At 44.3% G+C, this 27,898-nt stretch overlaps 1 protein-coding gene across 1 annotated transcript in view; it reads left to right on the forward strand.

Moving 5' to 3' along the window:
* Positions 1-2,795: 2,795 nt before the first annotated feature.
* PRRG4 (proline rich and Gla domain 4) overlaps positions 2,796-27,898 on the forward strand; it is a 51,739-nt gene continuing 26,636 nt past the window's right edge. Inside the window, exons 1-2 of the mRNA XM_077460899.1 lie at positions 2,796-3,087; positions 22,502-22,611. Of these exons, the coding sequence (XP_077317025.1) occupies positions 3,047-3,087; positions 22,502-22,611 (151 nt within the window). The 5' untranslated portion in view covers positions 2,796-3,046. The remainder of the gene's footprint in view (positions 3,088-22,501; positions 22,612-27,898) is intronic.

Consider the following 27,898-nt stretch of genomic DNA (forward strand, 5'->3'; position numbering starts at 1 on the left):
CTATAAATCTATCCCCTATTTTGTAGACACTATAACTTTTGCGCAAACCAATAAATATATGCTTATTTCTTTTTTTTTTTTATCAAAAATATATAGAATACATATTGGCCTAAACTGAGGGAGAAATTCATTTTTTATATTTTTTGGGGATGCTTCTTATAGCAAAAAGTAAAAAATACAGTTTTTTTTTTCAAAATTGTCTCTTTTCTTGTTTATAGCGCAAAAAATAAAAACTGCAGAGGTGATCAAATACCACCAAAAGAAAGCTCTATTTGTGGGGAAAAAAAGGACGTCAGTTGTTTGGGTACAGTGTTGCACAACCCTGCAATTGTCAGTTAAAGCAGTGCAGAACCGTATCGCAAAAAATGGCCTGGTCATTAAGTGGGTAAATCCGTTTATGAAAGCACAAGATTAAAAAAAAAAAAAAAAATTACATAATCGGATATGCTTACCTTTTGGTGTTTGTGGCATTCTATTAATTTTGCTCCTTGTTTTTGTTATAATAGATAAAGCTGCATAGATAGATAGATGCATCAGTATCACATTAGGGGTTACAATGCAGCGGCTGGTGTGTGGAACAGTCCATCCTGCTGGATCGGTGTAGTGGTGAGGGCACCAACTTTTAGACAAACTTTATTAAAATGTCACACGGACATCTCATACATTTTAATTGGCTGCCACCCGGTGAGAAGCAGGATTGCCTCATACTGAAAATAAGTACTGAACACAGTACTAGGCACATAAGGGGACAAGGCATTTTGCTTTGACTGCAATGGAATAGCTGGCCAGTGCAGTCCTACCGCATCTAGTTTGAATGTACCTTTAGGCTGCTTTTACACAGCAGAGGGGCTTCTTTCATACTGCAGCGCTTCTAAAACGCACACTGGGTTTTTAAAAATTGCACAGTGGGTTTTAAATGTGATGCATTACAGCGCATATTTGTGAATAGCTGGTTGTTAAGGTTACCGTCAGGTTCCAGATCCTTGACAAACGGCTTTTCATTGGTTGTTAAGGACACTGGCAGGTGAATGTTAAGTAGTCGGAACCCGTCGGGGTCTTTAAAAAGGAGTTTCGGGCTCCATTAAAAGTCAACTGCTGACATTTACTACTTTTACTACTAAGGAACTTACCTGTCCCATCCAGCGGTGTTCTCACCCGAGCCGATTCTTGGTGCTGGTGCCACCATCTTGGCTAAGGGTAATTCGTAGTGAAGCCTTGCTCCTTCACAGCCGGTTTCCTACTGCGTGAATCTCGCTGAGCTTTGTGAATGGCCCAGCTGCTAGGGAAGGGGAGGGGGGTGAACTTCCTTGGAAAACAGATACCTGATCCCCCCCACCAAATAGGTGCCAAATGGGGCAGCAGAAGGGGGTTGGAGGTAGACAAGCAGAGTTTCCACTTTTAGGTAGAGCTTTGCTTTAAAAACCAATGATAATGCCCCCCTTCAGTGGGCCACATGCTCCAGCTCCTCTTGTGTAGGAGCGATGCTACCACCATGGGGGGGGGGGGGGATGTGGAGAGATAGGGGGTGGGAATCTGAGGGGAGGAGGCAGGGGAAGGCTGGATATGGAAGACTGCTGCTACTTGTGACCACCAAGATGGCAGAAGGCTGTGCTGGGGGCATTGTTTACATCCCTGCTGATTGGTAAGGAGCTGGAACATGCTGGCTTCCAATCAGCTATTCACTGATTGTTAAGGATGCTGGCGGGTGCCCGCTCTTTAACAACCAGCATATTTTTGCCACATGGCCCCAAAAACGCACCTAAAGACAGACCCTGGGTGCATTTTTGGTGCATTTTTGGGGTGTCTCCCATTGACTTCAATGGAAGGTGCATCTTTGGTGAGCTTTTAAAAGCGCACCAAAGATACAGCATGCAGGACTTTTCAAATCACAGCACAAACGCAGCCCAGCGATGTGAAAAATCCCTAAAGGGAAATAATTTTGATGCACTATTGCTGCTCTGTAACGCACCTTTCCAGTGGGACAAAAGCACACCCCCATCAGTGGGAAAGGGGTCTAATGCTGCTTACACACGACCATACTTTTCGACGGACTAGGTCCAACAGTCTTCCCGACTTTCAGTGGAGTTCCTGTGGACTTTTTGAATGAACGGACTTGGACACTCACAATCACACCAAAGTCCGACGGATTCGAACGTGATGACGTACGACCGGACTAGAATAAGGAAGTTCATAGCCAGTATCCAATAGCTGCCCTAGCGTCGGTTTTTGTCCGTTGGATTAGCATACACACGAACGGATCTCTCGGCCCGGCGGAGTTCCGGCGGGAAAATTTAAAACATATTCTATTTCTAAATTCCGCCTGATTTTTGGCAAGCAAAGGTCCGATGGAGCCCACACACGATCGAATTGTCCAACGGACTTGTTGCATCGGACCTTTGCTGTCAAAAAGTCTGGTCGTGTGTACGCAGCATAACTCATTTCTGTCTCTCTACATAGATGCAGAATTGACCCACTTCTACCCACTGCAATGTGGTAGGACAGGAAGTAATCCATATTCATCACCAGGGGAAATGTACACATTGGCATGTATATATAATCATCTCTATTCATTTGTCTGTACAATATTTATTTTTTCATTGCTGCATTATTAAACTGTTATTCTAAATACATTCATCAATGGCAATTATTATATTATCAAAACCTGTACAGCAGGACTTAATCTCATTCTGTAGATTCCTGTTCAGTGACACAGATGTATTGCAGATCAAGACAAGACAGGTAGATTTATCTTATGTCACTCCACCTCTGGCAGGAGGAGTCACCTGGATGTATCACCTGGCTGCTGACTTCCTGGTATGGATGGGAGTCGGCGTCCAGAGGAACAGAAGAGACATTATTAGAGAATCCCAGGAGACAGATTGACCGTTTCTTGGAATCTCTGCCTTTCATAGGAAGCAATATGCGCAGAACTTAGAATACTACTACATGGACTTTGCTTTTCTCTACTGATCGGAACCTGTTCTTCTACGGGAATAACAAGGGAACTGAGTACACGCCTTATTAGATCTCAGTGTTCCAGGTACTGATGAGTCTACTCAACAATGTTTACCTGGCTCTCACGTTAAGGTAAGAGTTCAGCATTTGTGAATTTGCATTGTAATAGCCAATATGGCCTCCACTCAACAACCCTCCTAGAACCATATTATTTTGTTAGTTGCTTAGACTTGCTAGAATAAAGAGATATTTTATGTAAGTTTTGTGTTACTGTCCAACTTACAAACTGTTTAACTCCTTGTCTAACAAGGTACATTCTCAAATGTCCTGGTATTCCATGGGTTAAAGCAAGGTGCACTGATTTTTAGAGCCACTGGACAGCTTTAAGGTAAAAGTGAACAGGTGGCTGTAAAGCCACTGATCGCTTTTAGCCCTCATGAACATTTTTTCTGCTGCTCCTAGGGGCGTCTGGCATTTATTTTTTAAACCATAGCTCCCAACTGTCCCTAATTTCGAGGGACTGTCCCTTGTAATGGATGGAAGCAATGTCCCTCTGTCCCTCATTCCTCCTCATTTTTCCCTAATTTTGGTCTGATCTATATAGTTGTATATAAAATGCACTTTTTATCTTTCAAAAAGTGTTTCCCAGTGCTAAATCTTTCATCCAAATTCTAAATTGTTGCATTTGTAGATTTTAAAAGTCAATATAAAGGGAAACCCACATCCAATTCGCAATAGTGTGAACCCAGCTTCAATGATTATTCTGGGCAATTAAATTAATCAATGCAAACGCGTTACACGTGTTTGCAAGTGTCCTGCGTTTGTTCTGCCAAAATGCTGCTGCCAGGAGGAAAGGAGTCTGAGAGTTAGCAAAACATCCACAGTGCATGAAGCCTAACAGGGCTATGGAGGTGTACACCCCACCACTGGCAGCAGCGATAATTCTAGGGCCACCATTCATGATTAACTCTAACGTAATAACTTGTAGGTTTTTAAAGCATCACCTATGTAGAATTTTAGCTGCCATAGCTTTTTTTTGCAATTTCATGGGCTCTTTATGGGCACTTTCATGTTTGGTATCTATTTATGGGATGGGCACCCCAACACCAGTAGCAATAATTCTAGGGCCATAGTTGGTTAAATTGATTCTAAAGGTTGTAATATTTAAAAAAACATTATACTTACCTCCTTTGTGCACTGGTTTTGCACAGAGCAGCCTCGACCTCTTTTTTCTTTTTTTTGGGGGGGCGGTCCTGGCTCCTCCCCCTTGCCGCCTTGCTCCCAATAGCAACCCTCTTGCTATGGGGGCACTCAAGCAGGCTCGCTCCCACCTATTGTGAACAGACATTGTCTATTTACACACAGAGTGTGGGCTTGGCCCTGCCCCTGGTTTCTCCTCATTGGCCCACCGGTTGAGATTGACAGCAGCAGGAGCCAATGACTCCCACTGGTGTGTGAGCCAATGAGGAGAGAGAGACCTGGGAGAGCTGCTGCTCACATCACTGGATTGAGATGGGGCTTAGGTAAGTATAAGGAAAGACTGGGAGGGAAGCTTCACACAGAAGGTTTTTCATCTTAATGCATAGAATATAAAGGTGAAAAACCTTCTGCCTTTAGAACTAATTTAACTCTTAAGTAATAACCTGTAAAAGTTTTTAAAGCATCGCCTATGGACAATTTTGGACACCAGTTTTTATCAATTTCATGGGCTCACGTGATTTTAAGGCTTTACAAGTTTCATATCTATTTATTCGATGTAGCCCAATCTTTAATTTTAACAAAAAAAAATATGTGTAATATGTTTGCGAAATAGCTGAGCAAATATGGTGCAAAAAAAAAAAATGCAAGTGATGTTGTTTTATTCTCCAGGGTCTTTGCTTTCTGAAAATATCATTTTTTGGAGGGTTTAAAGTAATTTCTAGCACAAAATACAGAATTTAACATATGTGAAAGTAAAATATTTTCCCAGTAGATAAGTGGTTAAAGAACAGGGTGATCCATTACAGGAGACAGAATCACACTTTACAGCCTTCGGTTTTTTGCCACTAGCAGGGTTGTGCACATGGACTGACTATATGGCGCCTGATTGCGCAATGTGTAGTTTTAAACGATGATCATAGAATTATTATGGTGATATTTCTAGAACAGATACGGAGCAGGTTTGGCTATCCAGGTGAGATTGTTTTTTTTTAATTAAATTTTTAATGTATAATTTGTACAAAGTCCAACAATAAACTAGTGCAATAAACTATCCCATTGTTGCTGTTTCTGAATATTAACCACTTCAGCCCCGGAAGGATTTACCCCTTCCTGACCAGAGCACTTTTTGCGATTCAGCACTGCTTCGCTTTAACTGACAATTGCGCGGTAGCGCAAAGTTGCATCCAAACAAAATAAATGTCTTTTTTTTCCCACACATAGAGATTTCTTTTGGTGGTATTTGATCACCTCTGCAGTTTTTATTGTTTGCGCTATAAACAAAAAAGCAATATTTTTTACTTTTTTCTATAATAAATATCCCCCAAAAATATATATAAAAACATTTTTTTTCCTCAGTTTAGGCCGATATGTATTCTTCTACATATTTTTGGTAAAAAAAAAAAAAAATCACAATAAGCGTATATTGATTGGTTTACACAAACGTTATAGCGTCTACAAAATAGGGGATAGTTTTATGGCATTTTTATTATTCATTTTTTTATTAGCAATGGCGTCGATCTGCGATTTTTATCGTGACTGCGACATTATGGAGGACACATCGGACACGTTTGACACTATTTTGGGACCATTGTTATTTATACAGCAATCAGTGCTATAAAAATGCACTGATTACTGTGTAAATGACACTGGCAGGGAAGGGCTTAAACACTAGGGGGCGATCAAGGGGTTAAGTGTTTCCTAGAGAGTGATTCTAACTGTGAGGGGGGTGGGCTACTACTCACATGACAGCGATCACTGCTCCCGATAACAGGGAGCAGTGATCTCTGTTGTGTCATTAGGCAGAATGGGGAAATGCCTTGTTCTGCCGCTCGTGACATGATCGCAGGCACCCGACAGACATCGAGTCTGCGGGACCCATGGTCATGAAGCACGCGGCGGGTGCGCGTGCCCACAATGCCGCATCTTAAAGGGGACATACCTCTACGCCCATTTGCCCAGTTGTGCCATTGTGCTCACGTATATCATCATGCGCTGGTCATCAAGGGGTTAAAGAAGAACTTTTACAGAAAACTATTTTAAGAGGAACTTTAGTTGATTAAAAAAATTTTTTAAGTCAGCAGCTACAAATAATGTAGATACTGACTTTTAAGAAACAGACACTTACCAGGCATTGGAGTCCAGTGCTGTCCTCACTGGAGTCAATTCTTTGGACTCCCTGCACTGCCATCTTTGATATGGGAGCTGGCCGTGACTTCCCGCTGTTTTACAGACAGCTTCCCATTGCACATCCACGTGCCACTGTTAGACTGGTTCCACAGCTTCCTGGGATGTGTGACATGTCCAAGGAGTTTGCAGGCAGGTCGAACTGATGTAATGCTTGCCTAGGCAAGTCAGAAAAAGGTACCCGCTCCCATAAAAACATAAAAAAAAAAATGTTACAGGTGGGGATGGGGGGGGGGGGGGGGGGGGTTTGAGGCAGATGAATGGTACTTTTACTTTTAAGTGAAGGTCAACTTTAGTCCCCCAACCAAGTGTATCCCAGATAGCAAGGATAACTTGAATCGTAAGTCTGTTAACTTGCTGCATATTTTCAGTGGCAAGTTGTACACTTGCAAAACACTTGAAGCACAAGTTCTAGTTGACAATTTTCCAATTTGTAGCAAATTTGCATAGCAAGTCTCTAGCAAGAGCAAAGTTGCAGTGGCGAGTCTACAGCAAGAGCTCTGCAACTCTACAGCATGAAAATGTGGTGGGATGATTATTGCACAACATAACTGAACCAGAACTTGCAGCAGACTTGCAGAATGTTTGCAAAGAAAGTTGATCTGGAGTCATGCAATGCGGACTTGCTGCAATTGTGAAACAAACTTGTGAAGCCTGGCAAGTCTAGCAATAGCTTAGCAAGTCATTTTCAAGCTTTCAGCACAATTGCTCGCTGTCTGGGATGTAGCACTTGGTTCCATTCTGATAAATGAATGCATTTTGCATTAAAAATACCAAATTTTCTATGTTTGCGTTGGCTGTAGCTCCATCCCAATTAAAGGGTGTTCCAATGAGGGTCTACAAAACTGAGCCTCTGCCCCATTCTAACCTCACTTCCTGCAAACTGGGGGGTAGAGACAGTTCCCCAAACTAGTCTCCACTGTGGAAATCTCGGTACCGATAAGACAATACACATTAGAGATAAAAGTTTTATTTTATTTTACATATAAAAAGACAATACATGATTTCCAATAATCAATGTGAAACAATATAAAATCAAGAAGTGTTGATACAGTTATGTAAATACTTAATGTGCTCCAATATTGGAGTCAAAAAAATGGAAGGTCCTCACGGGACATGTGGTCCTCTACATGTTTCGTGGTCTATGACCACTTCATCAGGAGTATAAATCTACAATAGAAGTAACAAATTATATAACACAGGCATAATTACAAAGAAAGAAGTTGTACATAGGTGTAGTGGGACCACACGCATATACTTATTGTGTATACAGTGTTTTTAATAACATAGGGGGGAAAAGCAAAAAGAATGAGTGCACAGCTGCTTACCCGAGAGTCCAAAACGTGGAAACACAGCCAGAACGCCTCAGGGTTCCCCTACGGCGGATATGGGGGAAGTATACAGGTTGATGATAAATATTCGGCAACAACTAAATTAAATATGTATATGAAAAGTAAATAGATATGTTGCTAGGAGAATAAAGAACCCAAAAAAAGAAGAAAGGAAAAAGAGGGAGAGGAGGAAAAAAGGGCAAAAAGATGGGGAAAAATAAGAGAAAAGGAGAGTAGAGAGGGGGGAAAGGCAGTAAGAAAAGGGAGGGAACGTGGGGAGAAAGGGGAACAAGGAGGAAAAAGGGGGGGGGGGGGTTAAAAGGGGGAAGGAAAGGAAAGGGAAGGTAGGGAATGAAATTGTTTGATTGAGCTTTACCTAACATTATATACCAAGTTACTGATTAAGAGAAGACATTTAAGCCCATCTCCAGCCAAATAATATTGTTCTATGGGTTAGCACCTCTGCTAGATTTTTACTCTTGTTGTGTCCTGTCTGGACAGGAAGTGATGGTAAATCTCTTCAAAGGGGTCACATTTTTAGTATAGTTGTGTAGGGTTTGAATTTCTGACAATTTTTTTCATTGCTGTCGGTGTCTTCCTGTCCCAATGATGCCTGTGTACTCCCCATTTCTTTTACAGACATTACAGGGACAGAAAATGAGGGAAAATGTTCTCAATGGAGTCACAAACAAAAATAAACAAAATAACAAAAAAATAATAAGTTAATACAAATTGTGACTCTTACCCACTCCATCGAAACAAATAGTCTGGAGTTTTCCTATAGGCCAAACAAGAAAATGGTGGTTATTTTATATCATTGTTTTATCATAAACATATATAAATGTATTATTGTTTTATAATATATATATATATGAATTGTTTTATGTTGTTAACTTTGATACATTATTAAAATTTGAAAACACTTTTCTGAAAAAAATAAAAATAAATGCAAATTTTTGCAGGAAAAAAAAAACAAAAAACATGCATTTAATATTTTTTTCATAGACTCCTGCAGAGAATTGCACCTGCGATCAGTGGATCATGGGTGAAATGTCAGGCCCCTGCAGATTCTTCCTACAGCGCTCTACCTGTACCTCTGTATGGTCTATAAGTTTCAGAGCAATTGTGAATGGACTATGAGCACGCTGATCAGCTCACTTGCAGTCCATTGAAAATTCAAGTCTGTGGCATATGGGATTTGTAGTTTATTCATTCACTGATCACTGTAAATGAATAATGTGGTTGTGCAGGCTCCACCCACACAGCTGCACCGATTTGAAATGTGACAGTGGCTGCGGGGTGGGAAACAACCACGCTGTCACAGGGAAGTGGGGCCAAGTGAATCTGCTTGAACATGTTACGCCCTAAATTACATGCAACTTGTTAAAAAGGTGAGCCTATCCTTTAACATACTGTATATAATATCACAGGCTATGTGTGTTATGCATATGATACATAATGTCACATGCGTTTTGGTAGTACAATTTAGTAGTGCATTTGGGTATAAAACTGCTATTAGGCAGCAGTTAAAGCAATTATAGACTTCACTTTACTCTCTTTTTTATGATAGGTGTACTTTAAAATGCTGAATCCCTAAATATATCCAGTAAATTTTGATATTCTTTATGAGCAATATGAGACCAGCTAATATGTTCTTTACATATCCGCTCTCATTTGCTCATAGAAAATTCAACCTAGCATCTGCAACTAAAAAAGCTTTAGATTTCTGCATAATAGGTGCAGATTTGAAAGTATCAACAGGGCTGGTCAGAGTAAGGTTGGTCTTCTCCATGACCGATTGATTTGGGCCAAAAGTATAAGTGGCAGGTTTGCAAAAGGGAACGCAGTTCCTTAGACTAAACCAATCTGCTCTTCCCCTTCATTTACCAGATGTGTGCTTAGATTACATTGTGTACAGAATGAAGCAGCATTTTCTGCCCATTCATTAATCATTTCTTACCTGTTGTTGAGCTTTCAGCAGCCCACGCAGCAATAGAATCCAAAATTTCTTTAAGGCTAGGATCACACTATTGCGAATCGGATGCAGCTTTCCCCCCACATCCAATTTGCATAGCAAGAGATTGTGACCGGCTCTCTATGGAGCCTATTCACACATCACCGCAGCGGCTCCGGTGCGAATTGCACAGGAGTCCTGTGCGTCTTTTGGTCCATTTCAGGTCCGAATTCAGCCCAAAATTCAGGCTGAAACCGGACCTGAAACTTTGAATGGAGATGCATCGGACTCCTGCTGTGAATTGGAGCATGCTATCCTTTCAAATGCTTTTGTTGTTTTTTTTACCTTACCTTGTAATGATGGGCTCACATGTTGTGGCTGCATATTGTAGTGTCTTGGCTGATCATTTTCCCTATGTCCATGTATTGCTGCAGCTAGCCTGTCCCTATTCATTAAAGGAGAAGTATAGCCAAAGCTCATTTGGCTTTACTTCACCTGTGGATCACAGGACTGAAGTTCGTTCTGCACTCCTGTGACCCATTTTCAGCCGACAGCATACTAATGTCATGGAGCCAGTCCAAGCTCGAAAAAGATTGCAATCATATGGTCGGGATCTGCCCATATGCCTGGACCAGTACCCGTCTCTGTATGCCGCATCAGCTAGCATTAGGGCCCATGCACTGTGCTGATAAATATGTGTATTACGCCAGTAACAAAAAGTTGAATCCTAAGGGCCGGTTCACACTGCAGGCGAGGCGAGGCGACTCCGACTTGCCTCGCCGCGACCTGCCGCGACCTCAGCGGCAACTTGCAGATGACTTCTGTATAGAAGTCAATGCAAGTCGCCCCGAGGTCGCCCAAAAGTAGTACAGGAACCTTTTTTCTGAGTCGGAGCGACTCGAGTCGCTCCTCTCAGAACGGTTCCATTGTACAGAACGGGGGCGACTTGCGAGAGCGAGGCGAGGCGAGTCGTGTCGCCTCGCATCGCCCGCTGTGTGAACCGGCTCTTAAGTGTTATTTCATCTTTTCTGATTTTTTATTTTTATTGTGAACTAATACCGTACATCCTTGTCACCCTACCCCGGTACCGCTGTACTTACCTCTGTGGGTGATGAGCTGTGCCCATACAGACGGTGCAGCAGTCCAGAGGTTTTAAATCCCTGCTTCTTCCTCTTCTCTGTGCAGAGCTTCCAGGGTGGAACAGAGTGATTCTGATTGGTCAGTGGCATGACAGAGCATCACTCTGTTCCTTAGCATTCATGGAGGTAAATACAGTAGGGACCAGAAGGATGGGGAAGGTGCACTGTGTTAGTTTTACTTTTTCCTGAAAAGGTGAACTAACACTTTAAATGAGTTGTTGTTTCTTTCAAATCAGCACAAGGGACAGTACTTACCTTGAATGAAAGTGTCATTTGTGCTGTTTGATTCATTGAAATCTTCAGTTCTTTGCCTCCACCCGATACCCCCACAGCTATGATCTTCTGATGCTAAGGGGGTTAATATGAGCCACTGCAGGCACTCATCAAAAGTTTCAAGTATGCCCACCCTCTCTGCCCCCCCCCCCCTTCCATTCATAGATGCTGTACTGTTGGTTGCCACATTGAATGCGGTCTATGAATGGTGAAAGGGAACCTTTCATTCATCAGCCCTCCTTCTGGTTACTTGGGAAGACACAGCCTGGTCTGAATAATGTGTCTGGGTTTCAGTCTGCCTGAAACCCAGACACAATTCAAAACCCGGACTGTCCAGGGGAGTCCCAGACAGGTGGCAACACTAGCATATATGACGCCTCTTGTCGAATGGTTTTAATGCCAAGGGGCTGCATAAATGTAAACATATTTCTATGCTGAAAGCACTCCTGGTGCAGTTATTGGTGGGTACTGGAAAGCTCCTGATGCCTACTTGTGATCGGGAGCTTACCAATCATGTGACAGCCAATGACAGCAGTCACATGATCGAAATGCTCGCCTCCGCCTCCTGACATTTAGAACCTCTTAAAGGGCCAATAGGTGACTGCTGGAAGGGGATAAGCAATGATGTGCAGCCAATGCATGTGGACAGGAAGTTCCTGAAAAAGACTGGAGGAGATCAGCAGCAATGACATGCAAAAACAGTATTTTATAAAAGAAAAAAACATACCTGTTTATGATATACTGTCACACTGTTATGGCTTAGATCTACTTTGATATAATGAATGCAACCATTACATGTACTAGTCTTACACAGTTATCGTATTGCAATATGTTTTATAATAGTGGTCCTCTAAGCTTGCTATGTCTTTATTACATTGTAATTCTTAGTACAACCTGCCATCATCAGCCAATGACAAGTATAGGCTTTATTAGGAATGGAAAGGGGTGTGGGAGTTTTCCTGGTTTCACTCCAGCAGTTGAGCAATTTGCTTCTATTTTTCTACTCCTACCCACAATGCCTAGCTCCAAGGTGTGTATGAGCATCTCATTAATGAATGATGGATGATGTTACATAGTCACCTGGGTTCAGACGGGACATGACTGCAGAGCCGTGTGCACATGTAAGAGAACATGGGAATAGTGAAAAAACTGAGTCACTCATCTCATGATGTCACTTATCGCTTGCTTAACCACTTCAATACCAGGCACTTCCCCCCTTCCTGCCCAGGACAATTTTCAGCTTTCAGAGCTGTCACATTTTCAGTGACAATTGTGCGGTCATGCAACACTGTACCCAAACTACATTTTTATAATTTTCTTCCCACAAATAGAGCTTTCTTTTGGTGGTATTTAATCACCACTGGGGTTTTTATTTTTTGCTAAACAAACATTTCCATTATAAAATGTAGTTTCTTCCTTTACTGATGGGCACTGATGAGGCGGCACTAATGGGCACTGATGTGTTAGCACTGACAAGGTGGCGCTGATGATGAGGCACGAATATGTAGAATTGATGGGCACTGATAGGTGGCACTGATATGCAGCACTGATGGGCACTGATAGGCAACACTGATGGGCACGCATAGATGGCACTGATGGGCACTGATAGGTGGTAATGATAGGTGGCACTGACAGACGGCTCTGATAGGCACCGATTGGCACTGACAGATGGCACTGATGGGCACTAATAGATGGCACTGATAAGCAGCACTGATGAAGAGGTACTGACAGTCATTACTGCATCTGTTTAGGGCACTGACAGGCATTACTGATTGTCACTTTGGTGGGCACTGACTGGCACCCGATGGGCACTGATTTGCAGCTGTGGAGGGCAGCTCTGATGGGGGCTGCACTGATAATCAATGTGCTAATTATCAGCGTAGAACCCCCCTTCTGACTTGAGAGCCGCCGATTGGCTCTCCTTGTCAGCTCAAGCCGAGGAAAGCCGTTTATCTGCACTACCTGGTTAGACGCTGTGATCAGTTGTGATTGGTCACAGCTGATCACGTGGTAAAGAGCCTACGTCATTGGCTCCTCACCACGATCGGAGTTGCGGTGTGTCAGAGTGAATTTGCTGTCCCCTCAAAATAACTCAACACATAGCCATTAATGTCTAAACCGCTGGCAATAAAAGCGAGTACACCCCTAAGTGAAAATGTCCAAATTGGGCCCAATGTGTCAATATTTTGGGTGGCCACTATTATTTTCCAGCACTGCCTTAAGCCTCTTGGAGTTCACCAGAGCTTCACAGGTTGCCACTGGAGTCCTCTACCACTCCCCCATGACGACATCATTGAGCTGGTGGATGTTAGAGACCTTGCACTCCTCCATTTTCCATTTGAGGATGCCCCACAGATGAGCAATAGGGTTTAAGTCTGGAGACATACTTGGCCAGTCCATCACCTTTACCCTCAGCTTTTTTAGTAAGGCAGTGGTCCTCTTGGAGGTGTGTTTGGGGTCGTTATAATGTTGGAATACTGTCCCAGTCTCTGAAGGGAGGGGTTCATGCTCTGCTTCAGTATGTCACAATACATGTTGGCATTCATGGTTCCCTCAATGAACTGTAGCTCCCCGTGCTCATGCAGCCACAGACCATGACACTCTCACCACCATGACTGACTGTAGGGAACACACACTTGTCTTTGTACTCCTCACTTGGTTGCCACAACATACATTTGACACCATCTGAACCAAATAAGTTTATCTTGGTCTCATCAGAGCACAGGGCATGGTTTCAGTAATCCATGTCCTTAGTCTGCTTGTCTTCAGCAAACTGTTTGCAGGCTTTCTTGTGCATCATCAGCCACACAGACCAATTTGATGCAGTGTGCGGTCTGAGCACTGACAGGCTGACCCCCCCACCCCTTTAACCTCTGCAAGGCTGGTAGCACTCATACGTCTATTTCCCAAAGACAACCTCTGGATATGACACTGAGCACGTGCACTCAACTTCTTTGGTCGAGCATGGCAAGGCCTGTTCTGAGTGGAACCTGTCCTGTTAAACCTCTGTATGGTCTTGGCTACCGTGCTGCAGCTCAGTTTCAGGGTCTTGGCAATCTTCTTATAGCCTAGGCCATCTTTATGTTACATAGTTACATAGTTAGTAAGGTTGAACAAAGACACCAGTCCATCCAGTTCAACCTGAGTGAGTGTCTACAATTGTCCCTATCCATTGCACACTCACATCGTTCCCTGCCCTCAAGGAGCCTACAGCCCAAGATCCCCATTCATATACTAGGGCCAATTTTAGACAGAAGCCAATTAACCTACCTGCATGTCTTTGGAGTGTGGGAGGAAACCGGAGTACCCGGAGGAAACCCACGCAGGCACAGGGAGAACATGCAAACTCAGGGCAGGTAGTGTCGTGGTTGAGATTTGAACCAGTGACCCTTTTTACTGCTAGGTGAGAGCGCTAACCACTGCACCACTGTGCCACCCAAATGTAGAGCAACTTTTTATTTTTTTTCAGATAATCAGAGAGTTCTTTGTCATGGAGGGGCCATGTTGAACTTCCAGTGACCAGTATGAGAGAGTGAGAGCTCTAACACCAAATTTAACACACCTGCTCCCCATTCACACCTGAGACCTTGTAACAATAGCGAGTCACATGACATCGGTGAGGGAAAATGGCTAATTGGGGCCAATTTGGACATTTTCACTTAGGGATATACTCACTTTTGTTGCCGGCAGTTTAGACATTAATAGCTGTGTGTTGAGTTATTTTGAGGGGACAGCACATTTAAATTTTTTCATGAAATCATGAAATCAGACCGAGACAGAAGTACAGTTAAATCCCACTTGTTTAATAATAAAAGTAAAAAGAACAAACGTAGTCAAAACATAGCTAAAGTTCAGTAACCGGAATGGATAATCAGCCAAACAGAAGTCAGGGATCAAGGTAATGGAACAGCAAGCAGGATCTGGAGCCAGAAGGGATGTCAGCAAAGCCAGACTTTAAACAGGAACGCAGGAGATAGTTTCTTGTGATGAGACCAAGGCGAAGTCAGAGCTCCTCTGGACTGGACAACTTACATAGGCAGGACTGACGAGCAGGATCATCAACAGCTGGGTAACTGTGGAGAGAGATGGGAGCTGGAAATTAGCCGACAGATGAGCGGCCAGCTCAGAGAAGGAAGGGCTGAGCTTAGCCCTGACAGTACCCCCTCATCAACGACCCCTCCCCCTCAGAGGACCACCAGGCCTGAGGGGAAAACATTTATGGAAATCATGTAGGAGGACGGGGGCATGTACATCCGAGGATGAGACCCAAGAGCTTTCCTCCGGACCGTACCTTTTCCAATGTATCTGGTACTGGAAAAGGTACCACGGAACCTACGGGAGTCAACAATGGACTGTACTTCATACTCCTCATGGTTCTCAACCTGTACAGGGTGAGGACTTGGCACAGAGGTGGTAAAGCGGTTGCAGCCCAAAGGTTTTAATAAGGAGACATGAAGTACATTTGAAATACGCATATTGGAAGAAAGGTCTAATGCATAAGCCACTGGGTTAATCCTGCAAAGAATACGGAAAGGCCCAAGAAACCTAGGTGTGAACTTCAGTGAGGGAACACGAAGTCAGAGGTTGCAAGATGACAGCCAGACCCTGCCCCCAACCTGGTAGGAAGGCACAGGTAGGCGTCTGCGGTCAGCATGGAGTTTGTACCTATCAGCATGATGCAAAACCTCCTGGACTTGTGGCCAAGTGGAAGGAAGACCACGGAAATGCTCTTCAAACACAGGAATACTCTGCTGAAAGAAAAAGTTAGGCAACATGGAAGGTTGGAAACCATAATTCGACATAAACGTGGACAATCAGGAAGCAGAATTCAAGGTAATATTTTGAGCAAACTCTGACCACGGTAATAGGTCTGACCAGTTGTTATTATGGAATATAGAAATATAGCAACGTAGGAATTGCTCCAAGGACTGCTTGGCTCGTTCTGCAGCCCCATCAGACTGCGGGGGATACGCTGAGGAGAAAGAAAGCTGAATTCCCAACTGTGCACAAAAGGCTTGCCAGAACTGGGACACAAACTGACTACCCCTGTCTGAGACAATCACCTTGGGTAGCCCATGTAAGTGAAAGATCTTCCGAGCAAAAATGGAAGCCAGTTCCTTAGAAGTGGGCAACAATGACACATCTTTGAGAATGGGTCAACCACCATAAGGATAACGGTGTTGCCTTGGGAGTTGGGTAACTCCACAATGAAATCCATAGACAGGTGGGTCCAGGGCCTCTCTCCATTGGGTATGGGTTGTAGGAGGCCCACTGGAAGGTGTTGCGGAGTCTTACTCTGAGCACACACGGAACAGGCAGCTACGAAGGCAGTTACATCAGCACGTAGACTAGGCCACCAGAATTGTTGGGGAATAGCCCAAACGAGTTGATTCTTCCCAGGGTGGCCAGCTGCCTTGGGAGAATGGTAAGTCTGGAGCACGGCAGTACGGGGACTCTCTGGAAACAAAACAGCGGTCTCTTTCAGGGCTAAAATGATCGCCAACAGCTCTCTATCACCAATCTCGTAATTGCACTTTCGCAGGTGACAATTTCTTGGAAAAGTAGCCACAAGGATGCATATCGCTGAGGTAGGACATTGAGACAGAAGGGCACTGACACCAGTCTCAGAAGTATCAACCTCAAGGATAAAAGGTAACGTAGGATCAGGATGTGCCAACACAGGAGCAGAAACAAAGGCAGCCTTGAGACTCTCAAAGGCCTTAATGGCTTCCGGAGACCAACTCTGTGGGTTACCGTATTTTCTGGTCACATCAGTCAGGGCCTTGACCGGGGACAAGAAGTTACGAATAAACTTCTGGCAAAGCCTAGGAAATGCTGCAGAGGATGTAAACTCATGGGTCGGGGCCACTATAGGACTGCCGAATGTTTCTCTGAGTCCATCGAAAAACCAGCAGTGGAAATTCCCAGGAATTTAACCTGTTCAGGAAAGAACTCGCACTTCTCCAGTTTACAATAGATATTGTTCTCTCTTAGTTTCTGAAGCCCACGACAGAAATCTGTGTGGTAGCTCTCCAGGGACTTGGAAAATATGAGGATATCATCAAGATAAACCACCACACACAATTGCAACAAATCTCGGAGGACAATAATAAATTCCTGGAAAACTGTCGGGGCGTTACAAAGGCCAAAAGGCATTACGAAGTACTCATAATGGCCAGTTCTGGTATTAAACGCAGTTTTTCACTCGTCGCTCTCCTTAATCCTCACAAGATTGTATGCCCCTCTCAAATCACGCTTCATGAAAGCAGTTGCTCCCTTGAGGAGGCCAAATAACTCTGTAATCAACGGAATCAGTTAGGCATTCTTGATCGTGAAACGATTGAGACCCCTATAATCAATACAAGGTCTCGGTGTGTGGCTTCACAGCCGGGCACACACTGCACATGCGCGAGCCGCACTGCGACTGGCCGGGCAATCATCTGATACCTGTGACCTGTCCCAGATGATTGCTGAGAGGGTGCGGGGAGAGGTGAACTTACTTCTAGTGCCGCGGTGCCCTGGGAGGAAGTTGGAGTTGGAACCCTCTAAAAAGAGGGTTTCTGCCACCCCTCCTTACCTCCCCCCAAAAATGACATGCCAAATGTGGCATGTCAGGGGGTCATCTTCCCTTAAAGTGGAAGTTCCACATTTGGGTGGAACTCCGCTTTTAGGGACAAACTGTAATGTGAACCTGATGGCTATGGATTGTGTACTGGCCTTACCTTAAAGTACACAAAGTACCTTAACCACCTTCAGACCGGACCATTTTGCTGGTAAATGACCAGAGGTCTTTTTACAATTTCGCACTGCGCTGCTTTAACTGGTAATTGCGCGGTCATGCAATGTTGTACCCAAACAAAATTTGCGTCCTTTTCTTCCCACAAATAGAGCTTTCTTTTGATGGTATTTGATTGCCTCTGCGATTTTTATTTTTTGCGATATAAACGTAAAAAGACCGCAAATTTTGAAAAAAAATGATATTTTCTACTTTTTGTTATTAGAAAAATCCAATAAACTCAATTTTAGTCATACATTTAGGCCAAAATGTATTCAGCCACATGTCTTTGGTAAAAAAAAAGTCAATAATTGTATATTTATTGGTTTGCGCAAAAGTTGTCACATCTACAAACTAAGGTACGTTTTCTGGAATTTACGCAGCTTTTAGTTTACGACTGCCTATCTCATTTCTTGAGGTGCTAAAATGGCAGGGCAGTACAAAACCCCCCCAAATGACCCCATTTTGGAAAGTAGACACCCTAAGGAAATTGATAAGAGGCATGTTGAGCCCATTGAATATTTTATTTTTTTGCCTCAAGCGATTGAATAATGACAAAAAATATATTTTTTTTTTTTTTTACACAAAGTTGTCACTAAATGATATATTGCTCACACATGCTATAGGCATATGTGAAATGACACCCCAAAATAAATTCTGCTGCTTCTCCTGAGTACGGGGATGCCACATATGTGGGACTTTTTGGGAGCCTAGCCGCGTACGGGGCCCCGAAAACCAAGCACCGCCTTCAGGCTTTCTAAGGGCGTAAATTTTTGATTTCACTTCTCACTACCTATTACAGTTTTGAAGGCCATAAAATGCCAAGATGGCACAAAACCCCCACAAATGACCCCATTTTAGAAAGTAGACACCCCAAGCTATTTGCTGAGAGGCATTTTGAGTCCATGGAATATTTTATATTTTGCCACAAGTTGCGGGAAAATTACAAACTTTTTTTTTTTTCACAAAGTTGTCACTAAATGATATATTGCTCACGCATGCCATGGGCATATGTGAAATGACACCCCAAAATAAATTCTGCTGCTTCTCCTGAGTACGGGGATACCACATATGTGGGACTTTTTGGGAGCCTAGCCGCGTACGGGGCCCCGAAAATCAAGCACCGCCTTCAGGCTTTCTAAGGGCGTTACAGTTTTGAAGGCCATAAAATGCCAAGATGGCACAAACCCCCCCCCAAATGACCCCATTTTGGAAAGTAGACACCCCTAAATTTAGGGGTACACTAGTGAGACTAGGTAATAAATGGCGGGTGCCCTGAAACTATAAAAAAAATAACAAACCAACCAGCGTCACCTGTAACAGTTATATGGTGATCACTGGTGAAAGGGTTAACTAGGGGGCAATCAGGGGGCTTTATGCGGTAGTATATGGGGGTCCCTGGCGCTATAAAAAGCTGCGGCGAACCTAAATACCTACCTGCCTAACTAGCGTCACCTGTGACACTAATACAGTGATCAGAAAAACGATCGCTTATTAGGCTGGGTTCACACTGGAGCGATGTGGGAACGCCACGAATGCGCGGCGGGTTCCCGCATCACATGCCTCCCGGCGGCAGTTCACACTGCCCTATGCGAACTGCTGGGAGTGTCAGTGAAATGTTAATGACACCCCCAGATCAGTTCGCACATCGCAGTGCGATCTGCAAACTCGGATCGCATGGTGTGAACACCCATGCGATCCGATTCTGCTGCGGACCAAAAAAAGGGTCCCGTGCGAGTTTGCGGCGGGTGCGACACGAATTCAGCCATACTATCTGTATGGCTGAACTCGAATCGCACAGAGATCGGATGTGATTTGCACTGCAGTGCGGTGCGAATCACATCCGTTCTCATAAACGGCTGCAATGTGAACCCAGCCTTAGTGACACTGGCGAGGGGGGGATGATCACGGGGTTAAACCTTTATTGGGGGGGTTAGGGGGGCACATTAGAACTAAAGGGGGCTAACCCTAACTGCCCTAACAGTTATTACAGTCACAAATGACACCAATGCAAAAAAAAAAAAAAAATGCATTGGTGTCACTGTGACTGGGGGGGCAGGGGTAATTGGGGGGTGATCGGGGGGTAAAGGGGGGGTGTGAGTGTGCCTGGCATGTTCTACTGTGTAGTGTAGTGCTTGTGCAACTCACCGATGCTCTCTCCTCGGTGCCGGAACGAAAAATACCGACACGGAGGAAAGAATACATCACTTCCTCTCCTGTGTTTACATTACAGGAGAGGAAGTGATGTCACGGGACATTTTCATTCGTCGGGAGCGATCGCGAGGGGGTGGCCATGAATGAATGGCCGTCCCCTCGTCCGGGATCGCTCCCGAACGAATACCGACCGCCGCAGGCACCGGGCGGGGGCCCGATCGGGCCCCCGACCCGTGGGCAGGCAAGGACGTACATGTAAGCCCTTATGCCTGCCCATGCCATTCTGTCGACGTACATCGTCGTGCGGCGGTCGGCAAGTGGTTAAAGTACACAATCCATAGACATCATGTTCACATTACAGTTTGTCCCTCAAAGGATAAGTACAGCCAAAGCTTGTTTGGCTGTACTTCTCCTATGGGTCATAGGAGTGCAGTTCGTTTGGAACTCCTGTGATACGTTTTCAGCAGAGAGCTGGCTGAAGTCTGCTGTCTGCTGACATCAGACGTCGTCCATCTTCTTTCAGCTGTCACAATTTTGGTGCAACCTGTGTATGTGTGGTCATCTTGATCTAGTGGTCGATGCGCACATTACTTAGCTCAATGTTATCCCACTAAAGTACATGCACCAAAAATCTCCAGAAACCTATGAGGAGGGCGCCAAGGTTTCGACTGCCCAGGGGCCTCCACAGAATTTAATCCGGCACTGATGTTACACAACAGTATTAATCATGTCTTAGTTCAAGCTTTAGTCAGATGACCACAACCTAAATTTCGTAACAGGTAAATGATATTAGGTAACATCTAAATGTGTTGCTTACATCATTACTATCAGCTGTACATTCCACAACCCTGTATCTTATACATTTTATTATTAGAAATATTTTTTTTTATTTTACATTTCTGTATGGTATCATCTAACCCCTGTTTAGACAAAATATTTGCGCCTGACTACTTTGATTTTCAGATTAATGTTTACAGAGCCACATGGTGCGGATAGGGCAGGGTCTGCCCAGGTGTCAATATGCTAGTTATGCCATATTATGTATTCTTATTATTCTTAATCTACAATTTAGTGATCATGTTAATGTACATTGAACTGAAGGTAAAATGTATTTTTAGCAGGGGTTCCCTGACACCAGAAATATATTTCCAAGGATTCTTCCAAGGTATAGGGAGTTGAAGAGGCTTGTTTAGAGCAGGGTTTCTCAACCAGTGTGCCGTGAAGTGTCCCCAGGTGTACCTCGGCAAAATGACCCCGACTTAGGCAGCTATTGCAGCTCTGTGATCATAAAACACTACTGGCCACTTGGTTAAGCCTGTTTGTTACAGGGGTGCCGGACCGCTGTCTAAATCTCACTTAGCACTGCCACAGGCACTCGGGAAGCTAATTGCAGCCATGGTGATTGCTTTTTTTGTTAATGCAATATACATAAGATATGTGGGTTTTAATTATTTTATTATTGGTAATGATAACCATACTTCTTTTACTTCTTCTGGATTCTTCTTTTTATTTTGTATTCCGCTTGCACATTGCTCTGCTGCAGTTTGGCCGCAGCGCAGGTGTAGCGTAGTATACCTGTGGTTTTCATATGTGCTTTCTGTGGTTTCCCATAGACTTCTATTAGGTCCCTCATTTTTGGTATGCTTTCAGAAAACGCACCAAAAATGTAGGGCATAATAGAAGTTTATGAGAAACTGCAGGTAACGCACATGAAATCCGTGGGTATCCTGTGCTGCACCTGCGTTGCAGCCAAACTGCAGCGAATCAATGTGAAAGTGTTATGTAGGGTTTTTTTCCACTTCAAGACCGCAATACGTATAGGTTACGCTGTGGCTTTGAAGTGGTTTACTGGGGTTATGGCTGAAGATATCATCCATAACCTCAGTATTGTTTTTTACAGCCATCTGCTGGCTTTCTCATGAAAGTGTTCCAAGAGGCTCTAGACCAGTGGTTCTCAACTCCTGTCCTCAGGACCCACTAACAGGCCAGGTCTGCAAGATAACTGAAATACATGACAGGGGATATCATTTGCTGCTCAGTGATTGCAGTATTCTAGTCTGCATCTCCTCAAGGTAATACTTAAAACCTGGCCTGTTAGTGGGTTCTGATGACAGGAGTTGAGAACTACTGCTCTAGAGCCACTGGGATGCTTTCAGAAGCAACGGGTGGGGATATCCGATAAAATTAAAAACCATTACATTTCTACTTTTTTGTGGTTGGTGTGTCTCTAGATTCTGGTTGAAAAACACTGGTTTAGACTAGAGAACCCATGAATTATATTTTCTTTATCATATTTATCATCTTTATCACACCAACCACAAAAAAGTAGTAAAAGTAGTAAAAGCATGATTGTATAACATTAACATACAGAAAATTTCAGGGTTTCCATTTTTTTCTGCCCACTATTAACACTCACCATGCCACTGCTAGAAATTATTTCTATTATATGATGAATCACAACATAGACAATACCGAGAAGCTCATCATTATGCAGTTATACAATGTGGTCACGTAATGTCTACTTTTCGTTTCACAGATACCAGATTCTGGTTCCACAACTGTTCCTCATCTACCAGCTGATCCCCGTGGCTTTTGGACTTCCGCATTGTGTGAAACATTTTGTGGGATCCAGAGAAAATAGACAAGGTCAGTATTAATAATAGGTAACAGGTGAAAACCATTTAGCCAATAATGCAAATCAAGATGTATTGCAACTGTATAGCAGGTAGACCGACTCATCGTGTTACCTTAAAAAGCTGACCTCCAGCCTTAACTTTCCTCTTGCACAAGCTCCTCTTCTCAGATCGCCTGATCTAATTTTACTGCTCACTGTGAACTTCTCACAGTGTGAATTAGAAAGTTGCAGCAAGTCAGGCAGAACCCACCTCATTTCCTGGAAGGAGGACATCCAGCATCCTTTTGCGTTTTCCTTCCTAGCCTAACTATCCCTGGCTCATGAATGAATGAATGAATGAAATACTTGTATAGCGCACAATGCGAACTGAATCGCCTCTAGGCGCTGTGGCGAGCTTTGATCATCTGCTAAAAGAGGAAGGTCTTGAGTTTTTTCCTAAAAGCCAGGTGATTTTCTTCCAGGCGGATGTTCATTCATTGGATTTCAGTTCTTTGAGCCTAGGTTCACATTAGAGCGATTGTCATGCGATTTGATCTCTCAGTTGCAGCCTATTGGAGGCAATGGCACTGTTCCAATCGGTGCGACACCGATTTTGCGGTGCTGCACCGATTTGCAAAAGTAGTTCCTGCACTACTTTTGCCGATTTCAGGTTCGACTTCAATAGACATCTGTGCATGACGCCACACAGATGTCTATCAAGTAGCAGCTAAAATCACTCTGACCTTGCTACTTTGAAATCACGCTACTTCAAGTGAAGTAGCGCAATTTCAAAGTAGCATCAATGTGAATCAGGGCTCAATGGTAGTTTTCAGGAAGCTACTTTATTTATAGTATACTACCACACCCTCCACCAGCCCGTGCATTGCATTGAGATGCCCAGGAACTCAATTGGAACTCAACCCTGGAATTTTTCCTTTTTGTCTTGCATTGCGCCTAAAAAAATAGCACTGCATTTCCCATTATGTGAAGGTGCCTACTGCCTAGATAATCGTGTACATACAGGTTTATTGCTATATCAGTGAGAAATCTAAGGCACTGCTGCTGACCCTAGTCTCACCAGATTTGGAGTGAGATTTGGTGGTGTCACAGAGTGTTCTTCTTGGTGGAGGCTCTGACATGAGGATGAAAAAACCCTGCCACTGTGATGGCTGCCATAGCAATGTCCACACATGACATGGTGACATGGTGCAGAACAAGGCATGACGAGTCCTTATTGAATTAAAGATCAGTTGTAGGGGGACCACAGAAAATATTTTTGTCTAGTTCTTTACCCTCTGCTTGCCTTTTTTTTTTTTTAGATATTGGCTTTAAGTTACAAAATGGCTTATGTACTTGTTATAGTTTGTAAGAACCTGCCTACACATTCCTACAATCAACAGCGGTGCTTAAGGAGGGAGAGTGCTGTTAATTAGAGTTTTGTTTAGGGGGCATGTCAGACCTCTGAAGAGCTGGGAACTGTGATGTGCGTAAAGCCCCATACACACTATCAGATTTTCTGCTGATTTTTGTCTTCAGATTTACCAAAACCATGTAGTGCAAGGGCCTGCCTGATTGCATACAAATTGAAACTCCTAAGGCTTGACCTCCATATTATATGGTTTTGGTAAATCTGAAGGAAAAAATCTGCAGAAAATCTGATAGTGTGTATGGGGCTTAAGAGTGGTGGTCTGACTTTCCTGTGTACTGCCAAAACAGCATATTTTAACCCTTCCTTCAGCACTTAAAGTGATTGTTATTTTAAATAAAAATAAAAAAAACCCTTACAAATACAAACATATCATACTTACCTCCAATGTCCAGCTCATTTTGCACAGAGTGGCCCTGAACCTGCTCTTCTGGGGTTCCCCGGTGGCTCTCGCAGCTCCTACCCGCATCAGCGCTTCCCCGAGGGGGTTACCTTGTGGACGTGCTCTCAAGTCCAGCATTTGGCTGAATGCATGACTCGGCCCCGCCCCCGGTGACCACATCATTGGATTTGATTGACAGCAGCGAGAGTCAATGGCTGCACTGCTATCAATCTAGCCAAACAGGACACGGGACACCAGCTAGAGCTGGTGTGCTCATCCCCGGTGCGAGAAAACAGGGCTCAGGTAAGTTAAACAGAGGCACTGGGGGGCTGCTGCACCGCAAGAGGTTTTTCACCTCAATGCATAGAATGCATTGAGGTGAAAAACCACAAAGGATTACAACCCCTTTAACCACTTGCCGTCCACCCTATAGGCAAATGACGGCTGCAAAGTGATTTCAAAATCCTGACTGGGCGTCGCGCATCGCGGTGATCGTTGTTGCGGGGTGTCAGTCTGACACCCCGCAACTACTATCTCGGTAAAGAGTCTCCGACGGAGACTCTTTACCATGTGATCAGCCGTGTCCAATCACAGCTGATCACAGTGTAAATAGGAAGAGCCGGTGATCGGCTTTTCCTCACTCGCGTCTGTCAGACACGAGTAGAGGAGGGCAGATCGCCTGCTCCTCTGACGGGGGGGGTCTGTGCTGATCGATTATCAGCGCAGCCCCCCGAGGATGCCCACACTGGACCACCAGGGATGCCACCAGACCACCAGGTATGCCCAGCACCAGGTATGCCACCCTAGACCACCAGGGATGCCAGTCAGTGCCCACAGTGGATGCCAATCAGTGCCCACAATGGGCATCACTGATTGGCATGCAGTATTGTTTGGCACTGATTGGCATCCATCAGTACAAAATACAATACAATGCCTCCTATTAGTGCCCATCCGTGCCACCTATCAGTGCCCATCCATGCCAACTATCAGTGCCCATCCATGCCGCCTATCAGTGCCCATTCATGCCCATCTGTGCTGCCTATCCATGCCCATCTGTGCCGCCTATCCATGCCCATCTGTGCTGCCTATCCATGCCCATTCGTGCTGCCTATCCATGCCAATCCGTGCCAGCTAATAGTGCCAATTTGTGCCACCTATCAGTGTCCATCCATGTCGCCCATCAGTGCCACCTATCAGTGCCACATATCAGTGCCCATCAATGCAACTTCATCAGTGCCACTTCATTGGTGCTACTTCATCAGTGCCCATCAGAGCCACCCCATCAGTGAAGGAGAAAACGTACTTATTTACAAAGTTTTGAAACTGAAACAAACAAAAAAACATATTGTTTTTCAAAATTTTCGGTCTTTTTTTATTTGTTTAGCAAAAAATAAAAACCATAGAGGTAATCAAATACCACCAAAAGAAAGCTCTATTTGTGGGAAACAAATGATAAAAATGTCATTTGGGTACAGTGTAGCATGACCGCGCAATTGTCATTCAAATTGCGACAGCGCTGAAAGATCAAAATTGGTCTGGGCAGGAAGGTGTTTAAGTGCCTGGTATTGAGGTGGTTAAATAGAAAGGTAAAATAGAAGCATATTTATTACTTTGTATGCTGCCTAACTGCATTACAGTAATAAATTAAGCATTGCAAAGTAAATTTCGCAATGCTTAATTTATTACTGTAATGCAGTTAGGCAGCATACAAAGTAATAAATATGCTTCTATTTTACCTTTCTATTTAAAGAGGAGTTTCCATTTGAAAAAAAAATTTAAAGTCAGCAGCTACAAATACTGCAGCTCCTGGCTTTTAATAATCGGACACTTACCTGTTCCAGGGTCCAGCGATGCGGGGGGTCGAAGATCCGCTCGTCTCCCCCTCCGCTCGGTGGCGCCGGCATTGCAACTGTGGGCACTCGGCTGTGGCTTTACAGCCAGGCACCCACTGCGAATGCGTGAGCGGCGCCGTGATTGGCCGCACAGTCATCTGGGACCTGTCACGTATCTCAGATGACCGACAGGAGGGAGGGGGCAGAGCTGAGCCCTTCCTGTGCCGAGGGGAAGTGATGTCACCAGCCCAGGCACTGAAGGAGGCAGACTACAAAGGACCCCCTAGCAACAGGCATTTAGTGGTAAGTTAAAAAACAAAATTTTTACAAGTGTTTTCTTTTTACATTTTTTTTAGGAATTTTAATCATTTTTTTTTGTGTGTGCAACACCACTTTAAGTGCTGCAGCAAGAGTTAAAATATGCTGTTTTGGCAGTACACGGGAGAGTCAGACCACTGCTCTTACATACAGCACAGTTCCCCAGCTCTTCAGAGGTCTGACATGCCCCCTAAACAAAACTCTAATTAACAGCACTCTCCCTCCTTAAAGAGGAAGTAAACCCTGATGGGTTTACTTCCTCTTTTTTTCCCTGCAAAGGTAAAGCATAATGGACTACTATGCATCGCATAGTAGCTCATTATGTGTCACTTACCTGACACAGGAGCCAGCGAAGTCGCCGCTGATCCCTGTAGTCCGCCGCGTCCATCTTGCTGGTGGCGTCTCGCAGCTCCGACCAATGACAGCGGCGAAGCCGCGATGACGTCACTCCCGCGCATGCGCACGGGAGTCGCGCCTCGCAGCTCCGCCGCTGTCATACGGCGAGGCCGCGATGACGTCACTCCCGCGCATGCGCACGGGAGTCGACAAATTTGGCAAATCCATTCTTGGACTTGCCGCATTTAGTGCGCATGCGCGCCGCTGTCTACGGCGCATGCGCCGTAGACAGCGGTGCCCATTTTCGGGCAAATATCTCCTAAACCATATAGGTTTAGGAGATATTACTTGGACCTACAGGTAAGCCTTAATCTAGGCTTACCTGTAGGTCAAAGTTGTTTGGAAGGGTTTACTTCCATTTTAAGCACCGCTGTTGATTGTAGGAGTGTGTAGGCAGGTGCAGTTAGCTACTTTGCCACTTGTTGGCTTCATCATTGGTATCAGTGGGAAGAATAGAGCCCATTGTTGGTGTCAGTGGGAGAAACCGTGCCTCTATCATTGATGTCAGTGGGAGGAATAGTGCCCCATTGTTGATGTCAGTGGGAGGAATAGTGCCCCATCATTGCTATCAGTGGAAGAAATAGTGCCAAATCGTTGGGGTCAGTGGCAGGAATAGTGCCCCATCATTGGTGTCATTGGGAGGAATTATGCCCATTGTTGATGTTGGTGGGAGGAATAGTGCTATATCGTTGGTGTCAGTGGGAGAAATAGTGCCCCATCATTGGTGTCAGTTGGAGGAATTATGCCCTATTGTTGGTGTCAATGGGAGGAAAAGCGTCCTATCTTGGTGTCAGTGGGAGGAATTAGGCCCATTGTTAGTGTTAAGACCCGTACACACAATCTGACTTTTTGACAACAAACATGCAAATTAGCTGTTTTGGAGCAACATCCGACCGTGTGTATGCTCCATCGGACAAACTTTTTCGGTTATAATCGGACTTTTGTTGGCTGTGCGAACGGACAAA

Source organism: Lithobates pipiens, unplaced genomic scaffold, assembly GCF_037356315.1.
Source record: "Lithobates pipiens isolate NorthernLeopardFrog02 unplaced genomic scaffold, aLitPip1_a1.2 Scaffold_10, whole genome shotgun sequence".
NCBI classification, from domain to species: Eukaryota; Metazoa; Chordata; class Amphibia; order Anura; family Ranidae; genus Lithobates; species Lithobates pipiens.